This window comes from Tursiops truncatus, chromosome 13 (genome assembly GCF_011762595.2).
Source record: "Tursiops truncatus isolate mTurTru1 chromosome 13, mTurTru1.mat.Y, whole genome shotgun sequence".
NCBI lineage: Eukaryota > Metazoa > Chordata > Mammalia > Artiodactyla > Delphinidae > Tursiops > Tursiops truncatus.
Window position 1 is genome coordinate 25,094,100 of NC_047046.1, and position 18,971 is coordinate 25,113,070.

Below are 18,971 nucleotides of genomic sequence, written 5' to 3' on the forward strand. Positions count from 1 at the left end.
CCACTTAATTGGGTTTTTTTTTTTAATGTTATTTATTTATTTATTTATTTGCTGTACTGCGTGGCATGTGGAACTTCCCCGACCAGGGATCAAACCCGAGTCCCTGCAGTGGAAGCACCGAGTCTTAACCACTGGACCACCAGGGAAGTGTACTTAATTGTATTTTAGTTGTACGACAATGAAGAATTGTTTTTTAAATAAGGTATTGTTATCATTATTGTTGTTGTTATTATTTGGCCGTGCCACATGGCTTGCAGGATCTCAGTTCCTGGACGAGGGATTGAACCTGGGCCCCGGCAGTGGAAGTACTGAATCCTAACCATAGACCACCAGGGAACTCCCGGTATTATTTTTAAAAAATAAAATTAAAGTATACAGCTGGGAAAGGAAATACTGCTTTCCATTGTTGGTTGGCAACTATCTCTAAGAGGAAGAAGTATGTTTTCCTTTCTCTCCAGGACCTAGAGAAAAACCTCTGTGCTGGGTTAATATCAGCCACTGGGAAGATCAGTCATCTGAGATTCTGGATTCTCAAAAAGACTGTCTGCAGAGGCTGACCTTTGCTGTAGACTCATATCTTAAAGAACTTTATCTGGACTCAAATGTCCTCCCTTCAGGAACAGAACAGAAGTTCCCAAGTGTTGGTCACCGAGGTCCTGCAGAGAACAGTCATCTTTACATCTTTCCTTTTGATGCTCTCAACATCCTGGCAAGACCTGAGGAGGTGAAGGCACCTCACCTGCAGCTGTCCCAGCCAGGCCACCGGAAGTGGGCGTGGATCCCACACCCCAGAGTGGGGCTCAGTCTGACAAGTACTTCCAAACCCACTCCTCACCAGTCCCTTTCCATCCCAGAAGAGGGCTCCCCTCCCCACCCATTTTGCACATGAGGAAATGGAGGCCAGGGAGGTCCTGCCTGGTCTTGTTCCAAGACAGTGCAGCTGGAGGTCGCTCTCTGCTGCAGGGCACCTGCCAGCGGGGCCACCATGATGTCTCCTGCCTCGAATGGCCTCTGGCAGGGCTTGGTGGAATTCCCCTGGCAGGAATTTGGGTGAGGCAGGCAGGGGTTAGCATCCCAGACTGAAGCCAGGCCACCTGGCTCACTTCTCGGCATCTCCAGTTCTAGCCCTTTGACCTTGGACAGGTTACTCGACCTCTCCCTGATTCAGCTCACTCACCTGCAAAATGGAGGTGGTAATAGCACTCACCTCCTGCAAGTGCAAAGAGAATTAAAAGGGTGTAAAGCCATCAGAACAGTGCTTGGCCCCGAGAGAGGCTACAGAAGCACTCTTAAATAAATAAACGGCTTCAGCCCTGTCTAGTCCCGAGGTTTGGGCTCCTGCCATTCCCACCCAGAGAGCCCTGGGTGGAGGCCCCACTGATGCTGCAGAGCATCTGCCCTGTGCCCCCCACGCAGCAGGCACTTTCCAATCCTTCTGTCAGCCTCACTCCAGCAGGATAAGGGGAGGCTTCGTGAGCCTCGTTCCCAAGATGAGGGAACAGACCCCGAGGGGACCACACCACCAGCAGGTGACAGGGTGGGACCAGGCCAGGTCTGTCTGCCTCTGAGACTGGGCCTAGGAGAGGACCGGCCCAAGCGACGCCCACCTAGCGCCTCCTTGGTCTGGAACTCGGGCTGAGGCCGGCCTGGAGGGCACGCTCTGCCCACCAGGCTGCGTGACTTCTGGGGTGTCCCTGCCTGCATAGTAGCCTCACTGGTGGTCGTAAGGGCCCCTCGAAGGGGCCCTGGACACCTGCGTGGGAACAAGGGCAGCCCACCTCTCTCCAGCTGTTTCATGCTCCAGCCCAGCCAGTGCATCGCGTGCATGCATCTGAGAGGCGGGGAGATTGAGAACAGCTGCCTCCACCTGGATTCTCCCAGAACTCGCCTGGCAACACCCGGCCAAGGTCCTCACACCATCCTGGTAAGAATCTCTTTGAGTGGTCATGTTCGTCACATTCAAGGTTTGTGGGCAGATGAGGGCCAGGGATGGGCAGGGAGCGAGGGGCAGGAGGGACACAGACAGCTTGGCGTTTCTCCAGCCGGGAGCTGCAGGACACGGGCTTATCAGCTTGCCTGGCCCTGGGCCGGCTTCCTCATCCTTCTCCTCTCTGTGGCCCCTTCTACCCGCACCCGCTTTGCCTTCTCCTGGGGAGCCTGAGCCCCCTGTCCCAGAGCGGGGGACACAGGGAGATACTTCTGTGGCTCCCAAGCCACTGGGCAGGCTCATGTCTTTAAAGCAAGGAGGCCAGGGAGGGGCCAGGACCCCAGGATGGAGCATTGAGAGCTGGAAGGGATGGTGGACAGAGGAGAGGAGAGACCGGGGGCCGGAGAGGGAGCAGAGCTGGGCTGAACCGGGTGCTCTTCATGCCTTTCTGGCTTTCTCCCGATAGGGGTTCCGCCAAAAGCAGTGAGAGCGGCGGGGCCTGACCTCGGGGCTGGCAGGCAGCGCAGGAGAGGAGCTCCTTTTCCTCACTGCCTCTTGTCGGTCCTGGGACCGACGTCACCCTTCTTGGCCATCTCCCTTCTGTCCCAAGAGGCTGTTGTGCATCCGGCTGCCTGGGGACGTGTGTAATCAGTGCTGACTCATAGTCCCCTGTGGGCCAGAGCTATGGGGGAAGGTCAGCTGGTGGGCCCCGGGATGTGGGCCCGGGGGACCCCCACCTTCTCCTTGGCCTGTGGGGCTCCCTCCGCTGCTGGGTCTCTCCTCATCCTGCAGGATCCAGCTACCCTAGTCCTGACCTCCCAGTGCTGCAGGGGAGCCTTGGGCCATGGCTTCCCTGCTGCAGCCTCAGTCCACCCGACACCTCTAAATTCCTTCCTTGTCCCGGCCCAGCTCCCCACACTGGGCTGGGAGGTGACTGTGGCGTCTGGTCTGGAGCCTGCCCTTATGCTGCTTGCGGAAGACAGGAGATGGCCCCCTGCTGGGGCAGCTCCACTACTGCTCTCCCCCGGGGCCCCCCACTGCTGTGGGCCGTGCCCACCTCACCCCTGCATGCTCCCTTGGGGTCCCGCATGGGGGGAGGACTCTGCATGTGGGCCCCCAGGGCCTGGAGGGAACACAGAGCTCTTTGTCTCTGGCCTGATGTCTCTCCTCCCCAACCCCATGGAGTTGCCCACTCGCCAAGTACAGGAGGCCTGGGGGGTGGGTACCAGGGCTGGTGGGCAGTGCTGTGCCCTGTGGGAAATGAGCCTTGCCCCCTGTCGGCACAGTCTCGTGCCCAGCCCAGGGGGCCCTGGTGGGGAGGTCAGCAGCCTGCGCTCCTCTCTGGGCTCCCAACCTGCTCCTCCCCAGCTCCTTCCTCAAAGTGCCCAAGCACCGCCCAGACGTGAGTGCCAGGTCTCTGGAGGCTTCCTCTAACTCCCCGACCACAGACGGACCCTCCCCCCTTCTTTGGTTTCCGTGGGAACCCTGCCCAGGGAGCACCCAGGGGAGACCAGTGTGAGCTTGGCCCCTCCCTTTTGGGCAGGCAGGGCCCCTGAGTCCCAGCCACCCCTTCTCCCAAACCCAGCCACAGGGCTGGTGCTCAGTGGCCCTGAGGCCCACAATGCAGAAAGGCTGAGGTGGAGGTGGCATCGGCCTTTATTGTGGGGTCTGCACAGTAGGTGCCGGGCCCCTCCTGCTGAGGGAAGGCTGAGACTCCAGCCTGGACCGACCATCCAGTCTCCAGTGAGCCCATCCTCCTCTGCGCACTGGATCCGGGTCCTGTGGGGTAACTCCGCCTCCATCACCCCCTCCCACGTGCTCGGGTGCGTTGCCAGTCAGGAAGCAGGAGCCAGGGCGGGTGGCGGGTCACCTGGTGCAGCAGGCCTGGGGCTCGGGCCCTGGCCCGGCAGCTGCAGAGCCCCAGGTGGAGGCAAGGGCCGTGGCCCCGGCCATGCCACCCTCAGGCTCTGGGTCCAGGCTCTCGTAGATGGTGGGCAGTGAGGTGCGCTGGCTTAGCCGCCGGCGCAGGCCAACCAGCAGGGGCTGGGGCAGGGAGGCCACATCCACGTTGTTGCCCAGGTCCACCCAGGCCAGCACCGGGAACTTGGTGGTGTCCTTGATGGCCTCAGTGAGCTCACGGGCGGCAGCCCGCGTCAGCCGGTTGCCATTGAGCAGAAGCTGGGTGAGGCAGGGCAGCGTCCAGAGGCTGGGCAGCAGCCGGTGCAGCAGCTCATCACTCAGCCCCGTGAAGCTCAGGTCCAGCACTGCCAGCCTGGCGCCCTGGCTGCCCAGGTAGCGCATGATATGCTGCACGTCCCGCACCGACAGTGGTATCCCCGATAGGTTCACAGTCTCCCCCGCCGGCAGAGTCTTCTGGAGGTTGCTCTTGAGGCTGCGGGAGGGTCGAGGGTGGGGAGGGACTGAGCAAGGGCCCCACCTGCCTCAGACAGTGACCCCTCTGTCAGGGCAGCAAGGCCCAGGCCCTGCAGATGGCCACTTCCTAGATGAGTAGCCATGGGCAATGCTCTGAATCGCTCTGAGCCTTAGTCCCCTTTGGTTAAGAGGCGACCTGGCTGTGAGGATTAGATGCACTTGCGTTAAGGCTCCATGAGCTGTTATAAAAACCCTCTGTGTGCTTGCATCACCACACCTGCTACATCTGTTGTCTCTTATTTTTATGCCAACTCAGTGGGGTGGGAATGATTATCCTATTCTGCAGAGGAGCAAATGGGTGCTTGGAGGGGTGACGTGACCCTTCCACGGTCACACACCACTAAGGGGGAGCCAGGTCTCCAAATCGGGGTGTTCTGACCCCTCAGCCCATGCTTTTTTTTCACGTGCCTCCTCTAAGGTTGACCCTTTTGGAATAAGGACAGATGTGGGAACAGGCCCAGGGTAAGCAAGAGGGCCATGTTGGGGGATGTGGGTGGGATCTGCCCTAGGGGAGGGCTCCCTGTGTCCTAAGCTGGAAGGGAGGTTTAGAGACTGAGGAGGGTCCCCCACTGCCCCCAGAACCCCCTCTAGTTCTCTCCTGTCATTTGAACATGGGCCTGCCTGGGGACTGACAGCAGTGGGAACACCTCCAGGGCCCTCACCTGCCAAGGCAGGGAACAACCCCATGGGCTCCAGGCTCAGCATGGGCCACCAGGCCTGAGGGAGGGGGCAGGAGGCTGGGGGGCAAGCAGGGGAGAGCACCAGGGCCCAGGTGCCAGTGGCCTGTTCCCAGGCTGAGTCTGTGGCCACGAGGTTGTGATGGAGTGACTAAGGGGGACCCCGTTGCAGAGTGAGCTGCTGGGCTGGCCTTGGAGGCCTCAGCTTCAGGCAGCCTGGCAAAGAGTCCCCAGAGGGCTTCAGGAAGCAGGGCAGTGTGGCCTTGGGCGAGACACTCTGCCTCCCCTGGCCTCAGTTTCCTTCCCTGGAAAATGGGAATCATGACCCAGACTCCACCTCCCTCCCAGCCTGTCCTGGGGACTCTGCTGACTCCAGCTGAGGCCCCCAGGGGGGCCAGGCCCTGTGATAGGCGGGGCGTTGAGGGACAGGCAGATGGCAGGAGGCAGTCACACGGAGAGGAGCTGGCCTTGGGGAGCATCCGCCTGCATTGCCACCGGCCAGTGACGGGCAGTGATGCAGCCAAGGGTGAGGGCCTGCAGGGTGGGATTTCAGGCCCCAGCTCTTGTTGACAGAGGCCTGGGAAGGGACCCCCCCAGGGGCCAGGCGGCTGGGCTGTGTCTGGGCTCCCTTACCAGCTCTGGGTCTTCCTTCGGGGCAGGCTGGACCCCTGCTGCCGCTTGGAGTGAGGGGTGAGGTGGTAGATGAGCTGCCGGCAGGTCTTGTCCGAGGACTCCCAGAGCTCATAGTCCTGCGGGGGCAGTGCTGTCAGGGGAGGCGGAGCCCTGTGAGCCCCCGGGCCTTGGGGACCCAAGTGTGTGCATGCGCACAGGCATTCATCACGGATCACTGAGCCGCCCACTGGTTTTCCCCTCCACCCCCGCCCCCCTGCCCCGTGGCCTGGCACAGAGCCAGGGGAGGCTGCCCACTGGGAGCTGGACAGGCTGGTCCGAGGCCCGTGGTGCCCGGCGGGAGGAAGCCCAGACAATGGGCCCTTGTTCCCTGTCCTCAGGCCCTGGGCCAGAGTCTCGGGCTATCAGCCACTGGCTCCCTGTCTACCCTCGGTGCCCCCCTGGGACTCACCACAGGGGGAGGCAGGACCAGGCCTCTCCAGGGAGCCCTGCTCCACTGACGCCACCCCCAGGGAATAGGAACAAGCCAGGTCAGCACGCTCTTCTTCCTCTCACTCTCCAAGCGAGACCGCACCCGTGGGGCCTGGGTCTGGGCTGCCAGCAGGGAGGGTTACCATTTTCCAGCACCACCACCTGGCTCTCTCTGGCTCCCAAGTGGACCCTTGCAGAGGCCCAGCTCAGGCAGGATGTGGGGTGGACTGCTTTCCACAGGCTGGCACCAAGCACGCTCCACCACCCAGCACATTCTTTTACCCAGTCCCTCTGTTAACAGCGGGCACCACAGTGGCAGCAAGGCCCAGGGGTCACCGCGATGGCTCTAGGCTAGCCTCACAGACCCCTCAGTGACAAGCGCGCCTGGACGTGGCAGTTCAGAGCTGGCAGAGCCCAGAGTGGGCATTCCTGTTTCACTCGGGGGCTCACTGTGACAAAGGGCCGGGGGCCGGGGGCTGGCCACAGGCTGTGTCAGGAGTGCGGCACCTTCCATGCTTATGGCAGGACGTCCGCAGGTGCCGACATAGCAGGTGGGGACAGGTGTTCTGGGCAGACGCGGTGGCAGGAAGGGAGTTGAGGCTGCAGGTGGCAGGTGCCAGCTCAACACGAGGAGGGATGTACTTGTGGCTGAGTTGCTGTGGGACGCAGTGGGAACATGTGGACAGGGCTTCCAGCCAAGGGAGCTCTCTTCTGGCTCTGGGACTCAGGGGCTGGGAGCCTGGTTCCATCAATGGATTTGTCAGAATGTCCTGTATCCCGAAGGGTCCTCATACGACTACCTGCCTGGGTCCCAGGGCCTGGCGCACAGTGCTGAAATTCAGGAAACGGGTCTAGGGAATTCCCTGGCGGTCCAGTGGTTAGGGCTCCGTGCTTCCACTGCAGGGGGCACAGGTTTAATTCCTGGTTGGGGAACTAAAATACTGGATGCCGTGCTGCAGGGCCAAAAAAAGAAAAGAGGAAACGGGTCTACCCAACAGATGACTTTCCAGGGCTGGGAAAGCAGAGTTCCCATGTGCTCCAGCTGCTGGCCAGCCTCATACACTGAAGCTGGCATCAGGTCCCAGAGAGGGACAGTGACCCGCCTAAGGCCACGCAGCAGACCAGGTGAGGGCCCAGATCCTAGCTCCCAGCTCTGGGCTCTTCTGGTCTGTCAACCACACTACCCAGCCTGGGGCCCGTGCCTCACCGACTTGGGGCACTGCAGGTCCCGGGCCAGGTTCACAAGCAGGTCGTGGGAGATGGGGTCCACCAGATTGAGGAAGGCCACATTCCTGTAGAGGATGTCTGTGAGGAGGGTCCCCTCGAGGCCTAGGTCCTGCAGGTAGTGAGAGTGGAATGAGCCAGGGGTCGAGGCCTCCCTCCCCTAGCCCCCATCCCAGTCAGCCAGAGGCTCTCACATCTGTTCCCCTCTCTCCATTTCCCCTCTGAGGCTTGCTGGAGCCCTCCACACAATGGCGATGAGCAAACTGTCCGGGGCAGGTGGACCCTTTGGATGAGCAGAGGGTCGGTGCATCAGGGGCCTCAGGGAGGTGGTAAGTGGGTCCAGGAACCCTTAGACTGGTTCCCTGGAGGTGAAACGTTCTGCTGAGACCCCCTGGCTCCTCTGGGATTGGGCTTGTCTGGGGTATTCTCTGGGGGCTCCTTGATGATCCCCAAATGCCCCTGCCCTCCTCATTCCCTTTGGGGCCCCTGCCTCTATCCACCTATCCCCGAGCTCTCCTGAGCTATGGCCGCCACCTCTTTGCTGACGGGTCCAGACCCTTCTTGTCAGGGTGGAACTCTCTCTCTCTCAGCTCATACGACCCAAAGGCAACTCAGACTGGGTGTGTCTCGCCTCCTGTGCCCCAGCTCAGTAAAGGGTGCCGCCATCCCATCTTCCCAGGCACTTGGGCCAGAGCCCAGGAATCACCCCGCACTCTTCCCTCATCCCTCCTCTGCCCAGCTCTCCCCACCCCAAGCCCACTGCTCAAGGAGCTTCAGGCCTCATCCCCTCACAGCCTCCTCCCGGGGCTCCCAGCCTCCTGATACCCTTCCAGTCCACCCTAATGCTGCCAGAGCCAGCTCTATGAAACACACGCTTGACCCCTAACCCCTTCAGTGGAAACCAAATGCTCTCAAGGTTGTATGATGGCAGAGACTCGCACACAGCCTGCAGTCTCAGAACTCCCTGTGGCCTGGCCTTCACACCCTCTCTCGCCCACCAGCCTTCCTGTCCAGCCTCCAATCCTCCCACCCCTCACACAGATCCCATCATCAGGTCCCTGGCCTGCCCTGGCCTTCCTGCCTTCACCCTTTGGCCTCTTCCTCCTGTTATTCCCGTAGGCCTGGTGTGGTGCCTTTTCGGGGTCCGTTTAGAGGATATGCCGACAAGCTGACGAGACAGGCACAGCCAGGAGGGGCCTCGAGACCCCATGTGGACCCTCCCCAAGCCAGAGTGTAACATGTTCTGTGTATAAGCCCAGGGCACAGGAGGCCAGGCCAGGCCAGAATGACCAAGGTCCATAACTGCAGAGTCCCTGAAGGTTATGGGGCAGGACAGGCGGGCCTCAAATTCCAACCTTCGGGACACCAGTGGGCAACCTAGCTCGTTCCCCAGCTAAAATTTCCAGCTGGTGCCTTGGGCTGCAGATGCCATGCCGGACAGAGATCGTGCCTCTGAATAGTCTCTCGCTGATTTATGCTGCTCTGTTGTTTGCATTTTAAACACGGCTCAAGTTGGAGATGACAGCTAGGGAGGATCCAGTAGAAGGGAAGGATGGCTGGTGAGCCTGGGCTGACCCAGTCAGGGTCCCAGACCAAAGCCTGCCTTCTGCTGATGTGGACAGCTCCTCTTAAAGGGCCAGCCCCACCTTTCCAGCCTGCTGAGCCCAGAGAAAGGAAACCCAGTGCAGCAGGAGGAGCAGAGCTGGGAGACTGGAGGGTGAGCTCTGGCCTTGGCTGGCCCCCAGTTTGCTCTGTGGCCCTAGGCTCACTGCTTTTCTGCAAGCCTCAGTTTCCCAATCATCCACCTGCAGGTCAAAGACCACCGGCACAGCTGATTTCGGCTTACAGGACGGGGCCGATTGTGGTGGCAGCTGCTGCAGGGTATAGGGATGTGGGCAGAGAGAGGAGTGGCTTGCTCAGTGGTGATGCTGGGATCAGAACCCATGTCTCTTAAGGCAACCCAGGGCTAGGGATATGGGACTCAGGTACCTGGTGTATGTGGAACCAGAGCCCCCACCCGTCGTGATGTGATGTTGTGATGAACAGATGCCAGGTGTGTGTACTCAGTGGGCGAGAGCTGCCCGTTAGGAGGATGGGCATTGTGTGCTGTGGCTTTGTCTGAGCTGACGTGGAGAGGTTGCACCCACTGACCAGCTGGGCTGTCGCTTCCCCAGGTCCTTGCTTCGGGGTCCAGTGCAGCGCCTCCCTTCACCCTGGAGGGGGGAACCATCCTCTTCCCATTGCCCCTCAATACAAGATGATTCACCCCCACCTGCCCTCTTCCCAGCCGCCCTCCTTTCTTCTAAGGGCCTGAATGTGGACTCTTAGCTCCAGGCTTGGGAGCACCCTCAAACCCCAGAGACGCGTACAGTCATGGGACCCCCTCCACACTCACAGTCCCCCCGACCCCACAACTCTAGCTGACTGCCTTCCCTCCCTCGCCCTCCGGCCCAGACAAGACCCCCACCGCTGAGGCCAGTCGTCCCCTCCCCTCGGAACCCGCCCGGCCCGCGCGCCCGAGGCCGGCTCCGCATCTCCTCCCGGCCCCTCCTCGGCCTCCAGCCCCGGCCGGCCGGCCGGCTGCCTGGCTGCTTCTCTCACCTGGCGCAGGAGGCGCAGCAGCTGCCGGGCGCGCTCCGGCCGCCGCTCGCGGAGCGTCGACTGGATCTCGCGGAGCCAGCGCACCCGGCGCTCATAGGGCGCCGGCCCGCACCCCGCCGCCGCCCCAGCCTCCGAGCCCGCTTCGGGACCGGGCCGCCGGCCCAGCCGCGCCCCCATGGCCGCCGCGCGGCGGGCGCCGAGCCGGCGGGAGGCAGGGCCGCTTGCGCCCCGCCCCTGGCCCCGCCCGGGATGCTCCGGGCGGGGAGCGCGGGATCCAAGGCTGCGCGCCCCGGCAGGGCCGAGGCGGAGGAAGGGAAGAGGGTTCTTGCTGGGGGCCCCGGAGCTCCCACACCCGGTTTGGGGGTGTCGCTGGAGGAGGCCCTCGCCCGCGCTAGACCTGGCTCGAGCCCTGTCGCCAGGAACCGGAGCTGCCGGGACGAGGTGGCGCTCGGCGCCTTTAAAGGCTCCGAGCCTCCGTGCTGATTGTGGAACAGTCGCTTTGGCGGGGCAAAGAGCACTGGACTTGCAGTCAGGGCGGGATGGGTGGGGGTTCCGCTGCCGTTTGCCAGCTTTAGACAGTGCCAGCGCCTGCTTTCAGAATCTTCCCCGCCCCAGCCGCAGCGAGCAATTGTAGCATCTGACCTGTCCGCCTTGCGTGGACACTTCTGAGTTGACAAATGTTTATCACCCCTCCCTGCTTGGCTGGGGGCAGACTTGGGCAGGCCGGCCTCCTCTGCCAGACACCTGGGAGATAAATGGGATGGGGGATGCTGGTTAACCATCTCAGCCTGGCTCTGGGCAGGCTGGCAGCAGGCCAGCCGCACCTGCCCCTGCTTCAGTCTTCCCCGTGACAGAAGTGGGGAAAGTGTGTGGGGTGGGGGCTGGCTACTCCGGGGACCAAGTTTGAGCCAGGAGCCCCTAGCTGGAGAGGTCTTTATTGGAGGCTTGCTGCCCCTTATAGCACCCCCCACCCAGCTCTGGGCCCCTCACATTCCCAGGGTAGGGGGCATTTGGGGCACTAGGCTCCAGACCCTGACCTCCACAGCAAGGAGGGTGTGTCCAGCCTGGGAGGACAGTGTAGCTGGGCACGGGTGCCGGGGGTTGAGCATGGACAGCGATAGGGGGAGGAGAGGCTGTCCGAGGGCCTGTAGTAAGTGAGGGCAGAGTTAGGCTCCTTCTTCTGAGTTAAGAATTGCCCCCCCCCAAGACTGTCCAAGACAGAGTGCAGGGCTCTGTGGTGCCCTGGGGCTGAGCCCCTGAGACAAGGCAGAGGGTCTGACCACCCACTGAACCCCAGCCCTTGTCGTTGCCTGCTTGGGTGCCCCCATTGGGCCTGTTCCTGGGGCCTTCCTATCCCGGAGCCCCTTCTTTCCTGCCATCTGCGACTGGACCCAGACACCTCCCTTCGCTGCTATGTAGCCAGCTTTGTCCTGGGGCCACCTTGGCACCACAGGTTTCCTCCCTGGCAAACCTGCATGACTGCCCGGCCTGCCTTCCTCCAGGGCCAAGGTGCTGCTCTCACTAAACTGGGCCAGAGACTTCAGCAGCAGCCCCATTGCCCCAGGGGCCTCGCAGACCCCTACCCAGAGCTGGCAGGCTGGTAAGACCTCCCCCACCCCAATCCCAGAGCTGGGATGATTCCCAGATCGTGACCATATCCTTCCAGAGGCTGAGCCAGGTCTGGACATTGTCCCCTCAAAAGCGAGAAGGCCGAGGTTAGGGGAGGGGGTGGGGTGGGGGCGGGGGGGAAGGCAAGGGAGGGCTGAGCCTGGATGTCATGAAGGGGGGCCGTCAGGCAGCGGCAGAGGGAGTATGCCCAGAGCTTGGAATCCCATGGAAAGTGGAGAACTGCTCCCCAGCCCCACCCCTCAACCCCGCCCCACCCTCTGTGTCCTTGGCTGAGAGATTCCTGGAGAACATTTTCCAGGAAAGGAGGGAGGGGTGGCATCTGGGCCGAAATCCCTGCCTGGGCCTCCCTCAGCCTCCTGTGAGGGGTGGCGAGGTTGACTCTTTCTGGCCTAACCTGACTGGGACAGGGGACCCCAGAGACAGAGCTGTGCCCTCGGGAATGGTAGCATTGTCCCCCCACTGGCCGGCCTCCATGTATGCTTAACTAAAGCCTGCTGGCCCCTCTGCCTGGAGTTGCCCTGGGCCGCTGAGCTGTGTTTGGGGAGACCCCGTGGGTGGAGGGCTGTGGTGTTGCCCTCTCAGCCCCCAGGGCTGATGTGGAGGTTCAGGGGTTCTCTGGGCAGCCTTACCACCCCTGGGAGCCAGAGAGTCAAGTGGACGGAACCCAGGCCCTGCTGGGGGCATCTTGGGCCCCAAGTGGGAACTTCCAGGAGACAAGTAGCACCGACAGCTGGTGGCCCAGGTGGAATGACAGGGAAGCAGGGTCCTGATGACCCAGCAGGTTGGGTGGAGGGCTGTTGCTGGCGCTGCAGCTGGACCTGTCCCACCTTCGGGCGTCTTCCCTACCCACCCAGTGGGATATTTCAAGCCCAGGAGGAGGCAGGGAAGCCCAGGGCTGATGGTACCTCAGCAAGGAGCCAGGTGTCACTGAGCCTCCTGGCAGCCACTGCAAAGAAGGATGCAGGATGGATTCGGAACTCACTAGGAGGAAGGAAGCAGACAGACAGTCTATGGAGACAGTTTCCCCTGGATCTGGCTCTAAGGAATAGGTTGTGAGCTTCCTGCAGGGCTAGGAGTCACCACGGGGGTCACAGGTGTAGGCTCAGGCCCCAGCTCCTAATCCCCTGGACCTGCCCCCTTTTGGGGTGTATAAACACGGACAAGGTAGTTAGTGGTACTAGTTTTCTGTGGCTGTCATAACAAATTACCACAAACTTGGTAATGGCTTAAAACGACAGAAATGTATTCTCTCCCAGTTCTGGAGGCCAGAAGTCTGAAATCAAGGTGTTGGCAGGGCTGTGCTCTCTGAAGGTGCTCGGGAATCGTCTCTCTTTGCCCGTTGCCAGCTTCTGGCGATGGCCGGCAGTTCTCGGCCTTCCTTGGCTCGTAGCTGCTTCACTGCAATCTCTGCCTCCATGGCCACAAGGCCTCCTTCACTGTGTCTGTGTGTCTCCCTTCTTACAGGAAGCCTACCTTATTGAATTTAGAGCCTACCTTAACCCAGGATGATCTCATCTTAACTAATGACTTCTACAGAGACTCTATTTCCAAATAGGGTCCCATTCAGAGCTCCCAGGCGGATGTGGATTTGGGGGGAAACTATTCGGCCCACTACAGTAGCTTCTGCAAAACTGTTTCCTCCTCTGTAAAATGGGGAAAATAGAATGCCCATCTGGCAAAGGTGTAGGATTAGACGCAGCGAGGAAAGCGTCCAGCACACACGCACGTGGCATGCGTAGGCTCTAATCAATCTTCCGTGGCTTCATGCCGAATCCACCCAGCCACCTGACAGCCATTATATTTACATTTAGTGATGATCACTGGGCCCTGTGGATACTTCAGAGACAAAGACGCAGGAGGTTAAAGGAACAGCAGAGGTGGGGAGCTGTGATGGGGGTCCCAGACACTGCGGGAGCCGAGGAAGAATCAGACCAGGAGACAGAGGAGGGCTTCAATGAGGAGGCGGTGGCGTTGAAGTTGGGGCCTGATGGAAGAGCCCCAGCAGTAGGGCAGTGGGTGAATCACACAGAGGAAGGGGCAGGCCCCAGCTGACAGGAATTTATCTGGAGGGCCACGTGAACCTTTGAAGTGTTTTTCAGTGGGGGAGGGATGTGCTCAGAGCACTGCGGATGCAGTAGTAGAGCGGCTGGGGACTCTGCAAAGTTGCCAGGTGAGAGGGGGCGGTGCGGGGGGCTGGGGGGTCAGGTTTGGCGAGCAGGAGGGGGTGTAGAGGTAGGGGCTGCTGGACAGGGCCGGGGAGGATGCGTGGGCTGCTGTCCAGGGCTAGGCCCTGGCTAACATGGCCGGTGGAGGTCTGGGAGGGTAGCTGCCTAGCTCAGGTTCCGGCTTGTTGGTTAGGCATCTGAAACATCAGCCAACAGGATGTTTCAGTGAGGGGGGGGCCAAAGAGATGCTGAAAAAGGGGGTGGGGGCAGGGCTTCTACAAGCCCAGGCAGGCTGAGCAGGGTGTGCATGGAGAGTGTGGGGCAGTTTTGGCATTAGCGGAACCGCGCACCCACTTAGCCCTGTGCAGGGTCACGGGGTGGGGGATGGCAGCCGTGGACAGGTGGGCTTGGGCGTTGCACCCACACACACACACCTGGAGATAGGAGTATGTCGGCTCTCCGGGAGACCAAGCCATGTGCTGGGCTGGGGTGTGGGCAAGACGCAGCCTTCCTCCCCCACCCCCTGGAGCTCCCAGACACCGCAGATAATTATGAGGTGATGTGATACATGCTACCTATGCAGGGAGCCGTAGGCAGGGAGGCTGCGGTGGCCAGGAGTGGGGCACTTATGACCTCTGAGCTCTGAGCTGCTCATCCAGGAGGGAGAGGCAGCTGCAGGCCCGGGTGCTGGACCATGGAGGTCATGGTGCTCACAGCAGCCTGTGCATGGCTGTCTCAGTGCATCTGCCCAACAACTATTTTAATGATCTCTGCTATCCAGATAGAAAACTGAAGGCAGAAAGAGGAGACCCTGGGCCATCAGGGCTGGGACTGAACTTGAACCTAGGGACTGTAGAGCCCATGCCCTTGGTTGCGCTGCCTCTGAGTTTGGGAATTAGACTTGGTCCACCAGGTGCCAGACTGGCTCTGCTGCCGGAAGTTTCCAGGTGTTAACAAGCTGCTAGCCCTGGAGGCTCATGTACTTGCCGGAGCTCCAGCCTCTGTCCTCACATCAAAGGTGGGTGCTGAGATGGTGAACCGCTACAAGGGCACCAGGGAGTGTCTGGGACACAGGGGGCTCTCTGCCTATGCCTGCAGTTGGCCAGAGCTCACTTCCCACTACCACTGGGCCTCACCATCCCCTTCACCAAACCCGAGTTCTTCCGTCCATTCAGTGTGGTCTGTGTGGCTCTGAGAGGTGGTGGCCCAATAGCCATAGGGTATGGGGAGCCCTGCTCTGTGGCCTCTGACAGTGGGCAGCGTGTTAGGCCAGGTCCCCCTGAAGCCGGTGCAGAAGGCATTCCAAGAAGGGCAATTGGGGCTTGACATTGGGAAGAACCTGCCAAACAACCAGTCTCACTGTCCTTAGAGGTAGTGAGTTCCCTGTCATGGCAGGTGTGCAAGCCGACCCTTCTGGGGTGATGGAGATGGGAGCTCAGAGGCCAAACATTTGAGATTCTGTGGTCCTCAAATTGATGAAGATGAACTTTTGTTCAGCCAACTGACCAGATGTCTCCTTGGTGCAGATACCAGGGGACACAAAGTGTCTTGGATGATATTAGGTTTCCTGACTCCCGGTGGGCCCTGAGATCCTGGCCCAGCAGCTCTGGAGGATGGGTCAGATGCTGCTTGCATCTGGACCTGCCTGCCTGGCTCACTCACTGTGAGGCTCCCAACTGCATTTTGGGATGTTGTGTCTTTTTTTCTGGCCGAGTCACGTGGCTTGTGGGATCCCAGTTCCCCACCAGGTTTTGAACCCAGGCCCCAGCAGTGAAAGCCCAGAATCCTAACCACAAGGCCACCAGGGAACGCCCAGGATGTTGTGTCTCTACCAGCCGGATGTGGCCCACCTGGGGCACAGGCTCAGCTGGCACTTCTGGGGGCTCAGACACAGCCACTCCCAGGACCTGACAGCAGGGTGGGGCACCACTGGTAGGAAGTGGTTTGCAGGTCTTTCCCCATTTCCTGGGTTGCTGTCCTGCCGGGTAGCTTTGGGTAAGTGCTTTTTCTACTTAGGGTGAGGTTTCCTGTGCCAGGAACACCCTGCTTGCCCCACAAGTGCTTTGTTTTTCCAGGCATAGAAGTGGGGCAGACCTGAGCCTGTTAGAGCAGGAAAGTGGCCTCCAAGGCCTCTGTGGACCCACTTCTCAGAGTGGGGGATGGGCCAGGTGCCTGCCTCCCTGACCACTGGTCCAGGGCCTGAGCCTCCTGTCTGGCCAAGGCCCCCAAACTCTCTAGGTCGCTGGTGCCAGCCCCACAGGGGTGATTAGCAGATGAAAGGTTTTGGGATGGTGGGGTGGGGCCCCCAGGCTGCCTTGGCAGCTCCCCTGGCTGGAGGCCGGCCTGACCCAGGGGAGCTCCTCCAGGAGCAGGGACACAGAGACCCAAGCTCAGCCAGCCCCCAGCCAGCGCCCCATCAACACTCCCTTCTTCCCATGGCCCCTGCCCTCTGCCTGACTCCCAGAATGGCTGAGGAGCTAATGGTCTTAATGAGTGAGCTGGGGTTAATGGGTTACCCAGCCCGGTGGCACATTCACCAGCCTCCCCGGGCTCTCTAAGTCCAGATGCACTGGCCTGGCCTTCAGGGTCTGAGCTCAGCCACTTCCTTTTCCAGCTTTGATGCCTCAGGGCTCAGGAAGGGTCAGGGCGGTCAAGAGTCTCCCTTGTACCCTCACTGCTGCGGAGATGCCCCAGGCTCAAATTGTTCCCTCTGCCTGGCTGGCCTCCACAGTCCGATCCCAGTGCTATCTGGATCCCCCCCCGCATAGTTTCTGCCCCTCCCTGGGGGTCCTGGGCTCCTCTTCCTCCTTGGTTGACTATACTATCCCATCTTCAGTCTGGCTGGGGGCTGCTTGAGAGAAGAATCTGAATGGGCCAGGGTCAGATGGGAGAGTGAGTGAATGAATGAATGATGGATGAATACGTGTAAGCAGCAGGCTGTGTGTGGACCTCAGAAGAATGGGCAGGCTTGGGCCTGCCAGCCCTGTGGGGGTACCCACCCCATCCTGTTGGCTGGAGCAGGTGCGGGGTCGTGAGCAGATGGCCCCATCCTCCATCAGCCTGCCTCCTCAACCCCAGGAAGTTGAGGGATGAGGAAAGACTCCCCGGTTCATGTGACTCCTTTCTGTCCTGGTGACGGTGACCAGGGTCCTTGGAGTGACAGCCTGTGGACATCTGCAGCCCCGGGCGTGGGGGCGAGGGCATCCCCTGACCAGGAACTCTAGAGAAAGCGTCAGGCTTCTCAGGCCTGGCGGGGCCTCTGATGCTCACACACCCACCCCTGTTGGTGGAGGCATCTGGCTGTGCCCCAGCACTGTGGGACCTCTCTTTGGATATTGAACGTGGCCGGGAGTTCTCCTCCTCCCAGAGGACCCTTGGCCTAACTGGCCTCTGCCTGAAACCCAGCCTCATGTAGCCCTACCGAGGCCCTCAAAGCTCAGGTCTCTTACGCAGGGTTTGGGACCCCACTGGGCTTGAAGAGGCTACCTGCTGTCCCAGGTCACACAGCCCCAGGGACAGGACCAGGAACCAGTCCTCTTCCCACCTGGAAAGGTTCCTGTGCCTTTAAAGCCTCCCCCCACTCAGGCCAGCAGGGGGAGGGAGGGGAGGAGCTGGGCACTGGGGACTCTGCTCTGTGCTGGAGTACAGAAGGAGGACCAGCATTGCAGCCAGGTGAGCTGGGGCAGGATGGGCGTCTGGCTGTACCCCAGTGCTATGTGACCCTGAAGCTCAGCTCACCATCTCTGAGCTGCTGGACATCGTAGGAGTGGGGAGCTCAGGCTTGGGGCCTCTCGGGGGCATCTGGAGGACTGGGTTCCAGCCCCAGCTCTGTTATGTCCTGGCTGTGCTCTGGAGGAGTCCCCCGTCCTCTCTGAGCCTCAGTTTATACACCTGCGTCATGGGAGTGAGCTGCCCTTCAGGGTGATGGGGGTGGGGATTGTGTGGACGGATCCTGCAGAGGGGTCACACGGATGGGCAGAGCCTTAGGCCCTTGGTCTGACTGGGTCTGGGCTGGGAGCCTCTGTTTCTTTTCCAGTAAGTGGGTTTGAGGCTGCCTGACAAGGCTTCCTGGCTGACTGCTACAGTTGTGGGGTGGGTGGAGGAGGGTGGGGAAGTGGGCTTCTTGGATTGAGAGGGAGGAGGGCAGTGTGGAGAAACTGAGGCCCAGAAGGATGGGGCAGCCTGGGGTGGTGGTGGGGTCACTGGGGTGGCGGGTCTGGAGTAGAGGTGAGTGGTGATGGGGGCTGAGGTGCTGTGTCCTCGGGCCACATCTCTCGGGCTCTGGTTTGCTCTCATGGTGGGGGTGGGGCATGGCCGGTACAAGTACAAGGGGTGATTGCACAACTCCGGGGACGCCCGCCCCCTTGTGGTCATTGCAGGCATGTATAGCTATTTCGACAGGTTTCTGGCAGGTAGTGGTTATCAGGTCTTGGGGAAGGAGCCTCCCAAATCCAGTCTGGGTCATGGTAAGCTTCCTGCCCAGAGCTGTGTTCTCATACCTAGGGGACGTCACTCCTCACTGTGGGCATTGGTGGTAAGGAAGGTGAAGGGGTGCCTATCTGTCCATCCATGTGCCTCCAGGGCCAAGTCGCTTCTACCTAAGCCTCGGCTTCAGGCCTGTGAATGGGTTTGGGGCTGTGCCCAGTTTCGCCCCTGTGACTCTGGGGCTGGAGGATTAACAGAGAAACCCCACGCTGTCTGTTCTGTCTCACTCTTCTTCATGCTCTCTTCTCTGCTGCGTCCTAGAACATGCTCGCTCAGCCTAGATTCAGCATGGGTGTGTGTGTGTGTGTGTGTGTGTGTGTGTGTGTGTGTGTGTGTGTGTATATGTGTGTGTACTGGGAGGGGGTGGTGCTGATGGCAGGGTCAGTATCTCTGGCTGGGTGAGGCTTGCATATTCCTGGGGGCAGAGAACTCACCACCTTTTGTGCCTAGGACAGGAGCTGTGGGGTCTGGAGGAGACCTCCAGCCCAGACCAACTGCCCCCAGGTCCCCTCTCTGCATGTGGGTGTGGGGGGCTGACTGGGACAGAATGTGACACACTTGATATGTGAGGAAGGGCTTTCTTTGTTCTGTACGTATGTATGCCTCAGTCGACATGGCCTTTGAGACACCTTCGCTTTTGTCTCCCCTCCATAGAACCTGCAGCTGCAGCTGGGCTTCCTCCAACTTGCCTCAGCTCAGGGTTTTCCTGTTGAGGTCACCTGGGGGGTC

General features: G+C 60.6%; 2 protein-coding genes across 4 annotated transcripts in view; one reads left to right on the forward strand and one right to left on the reverse strand.

Moving 5' to 3' along the window:
• The first annotated feature begins 504 nt into the window (after positions 1 to 504).
• Positions 505 to 18,971, forward strand: part of GGT1 (gamma-glutamyltransferase 1) — a 32,753-nt gene continuing 14,286 nt past the window's right edge. Inside the window, exon 1 of one of the 3 annotated variants that reach the window (XM_073790350.1) lies at positions 505 to 1,924. The gene's annotated coding sequence lies outside the window, so the exon portion shown is untranslated. Of the gene's footprint in view, positions 1,925 to 13,739; positions 13,763 to 17,034; positions 17,430 to 18,971 lie in introns of those variants that run through there. The other 2 variants (XM_073790349.1, XM_033837314.2) reach the window with 2 other exon arrangements.
• On the reverse strand, positions 3,566 to 10,176 carry LRRC75B (leucine rich repeat containing 75B). Its single transcript, XM_033837321.2, has 4 exons — positions 9,964 to 10,176; positions 7,346 to 7,474; positions 5,671 to 5,786; positions 3,566 to 4,319 (listed from the first exon to the last, which is right to left on the reverse strand). The coding sequence occupies exons 1-4, from the start codon at positions 10,138 to 10,140 to the stop codon at positions 3,794 to 3,796; spliced, it is 948 nt and encodes a 315-aa protein (XP_033693212.1). The 5' UTR covers positions 10,141 to 10,176; the 3' UTR covers positions 3,566 to 3,793.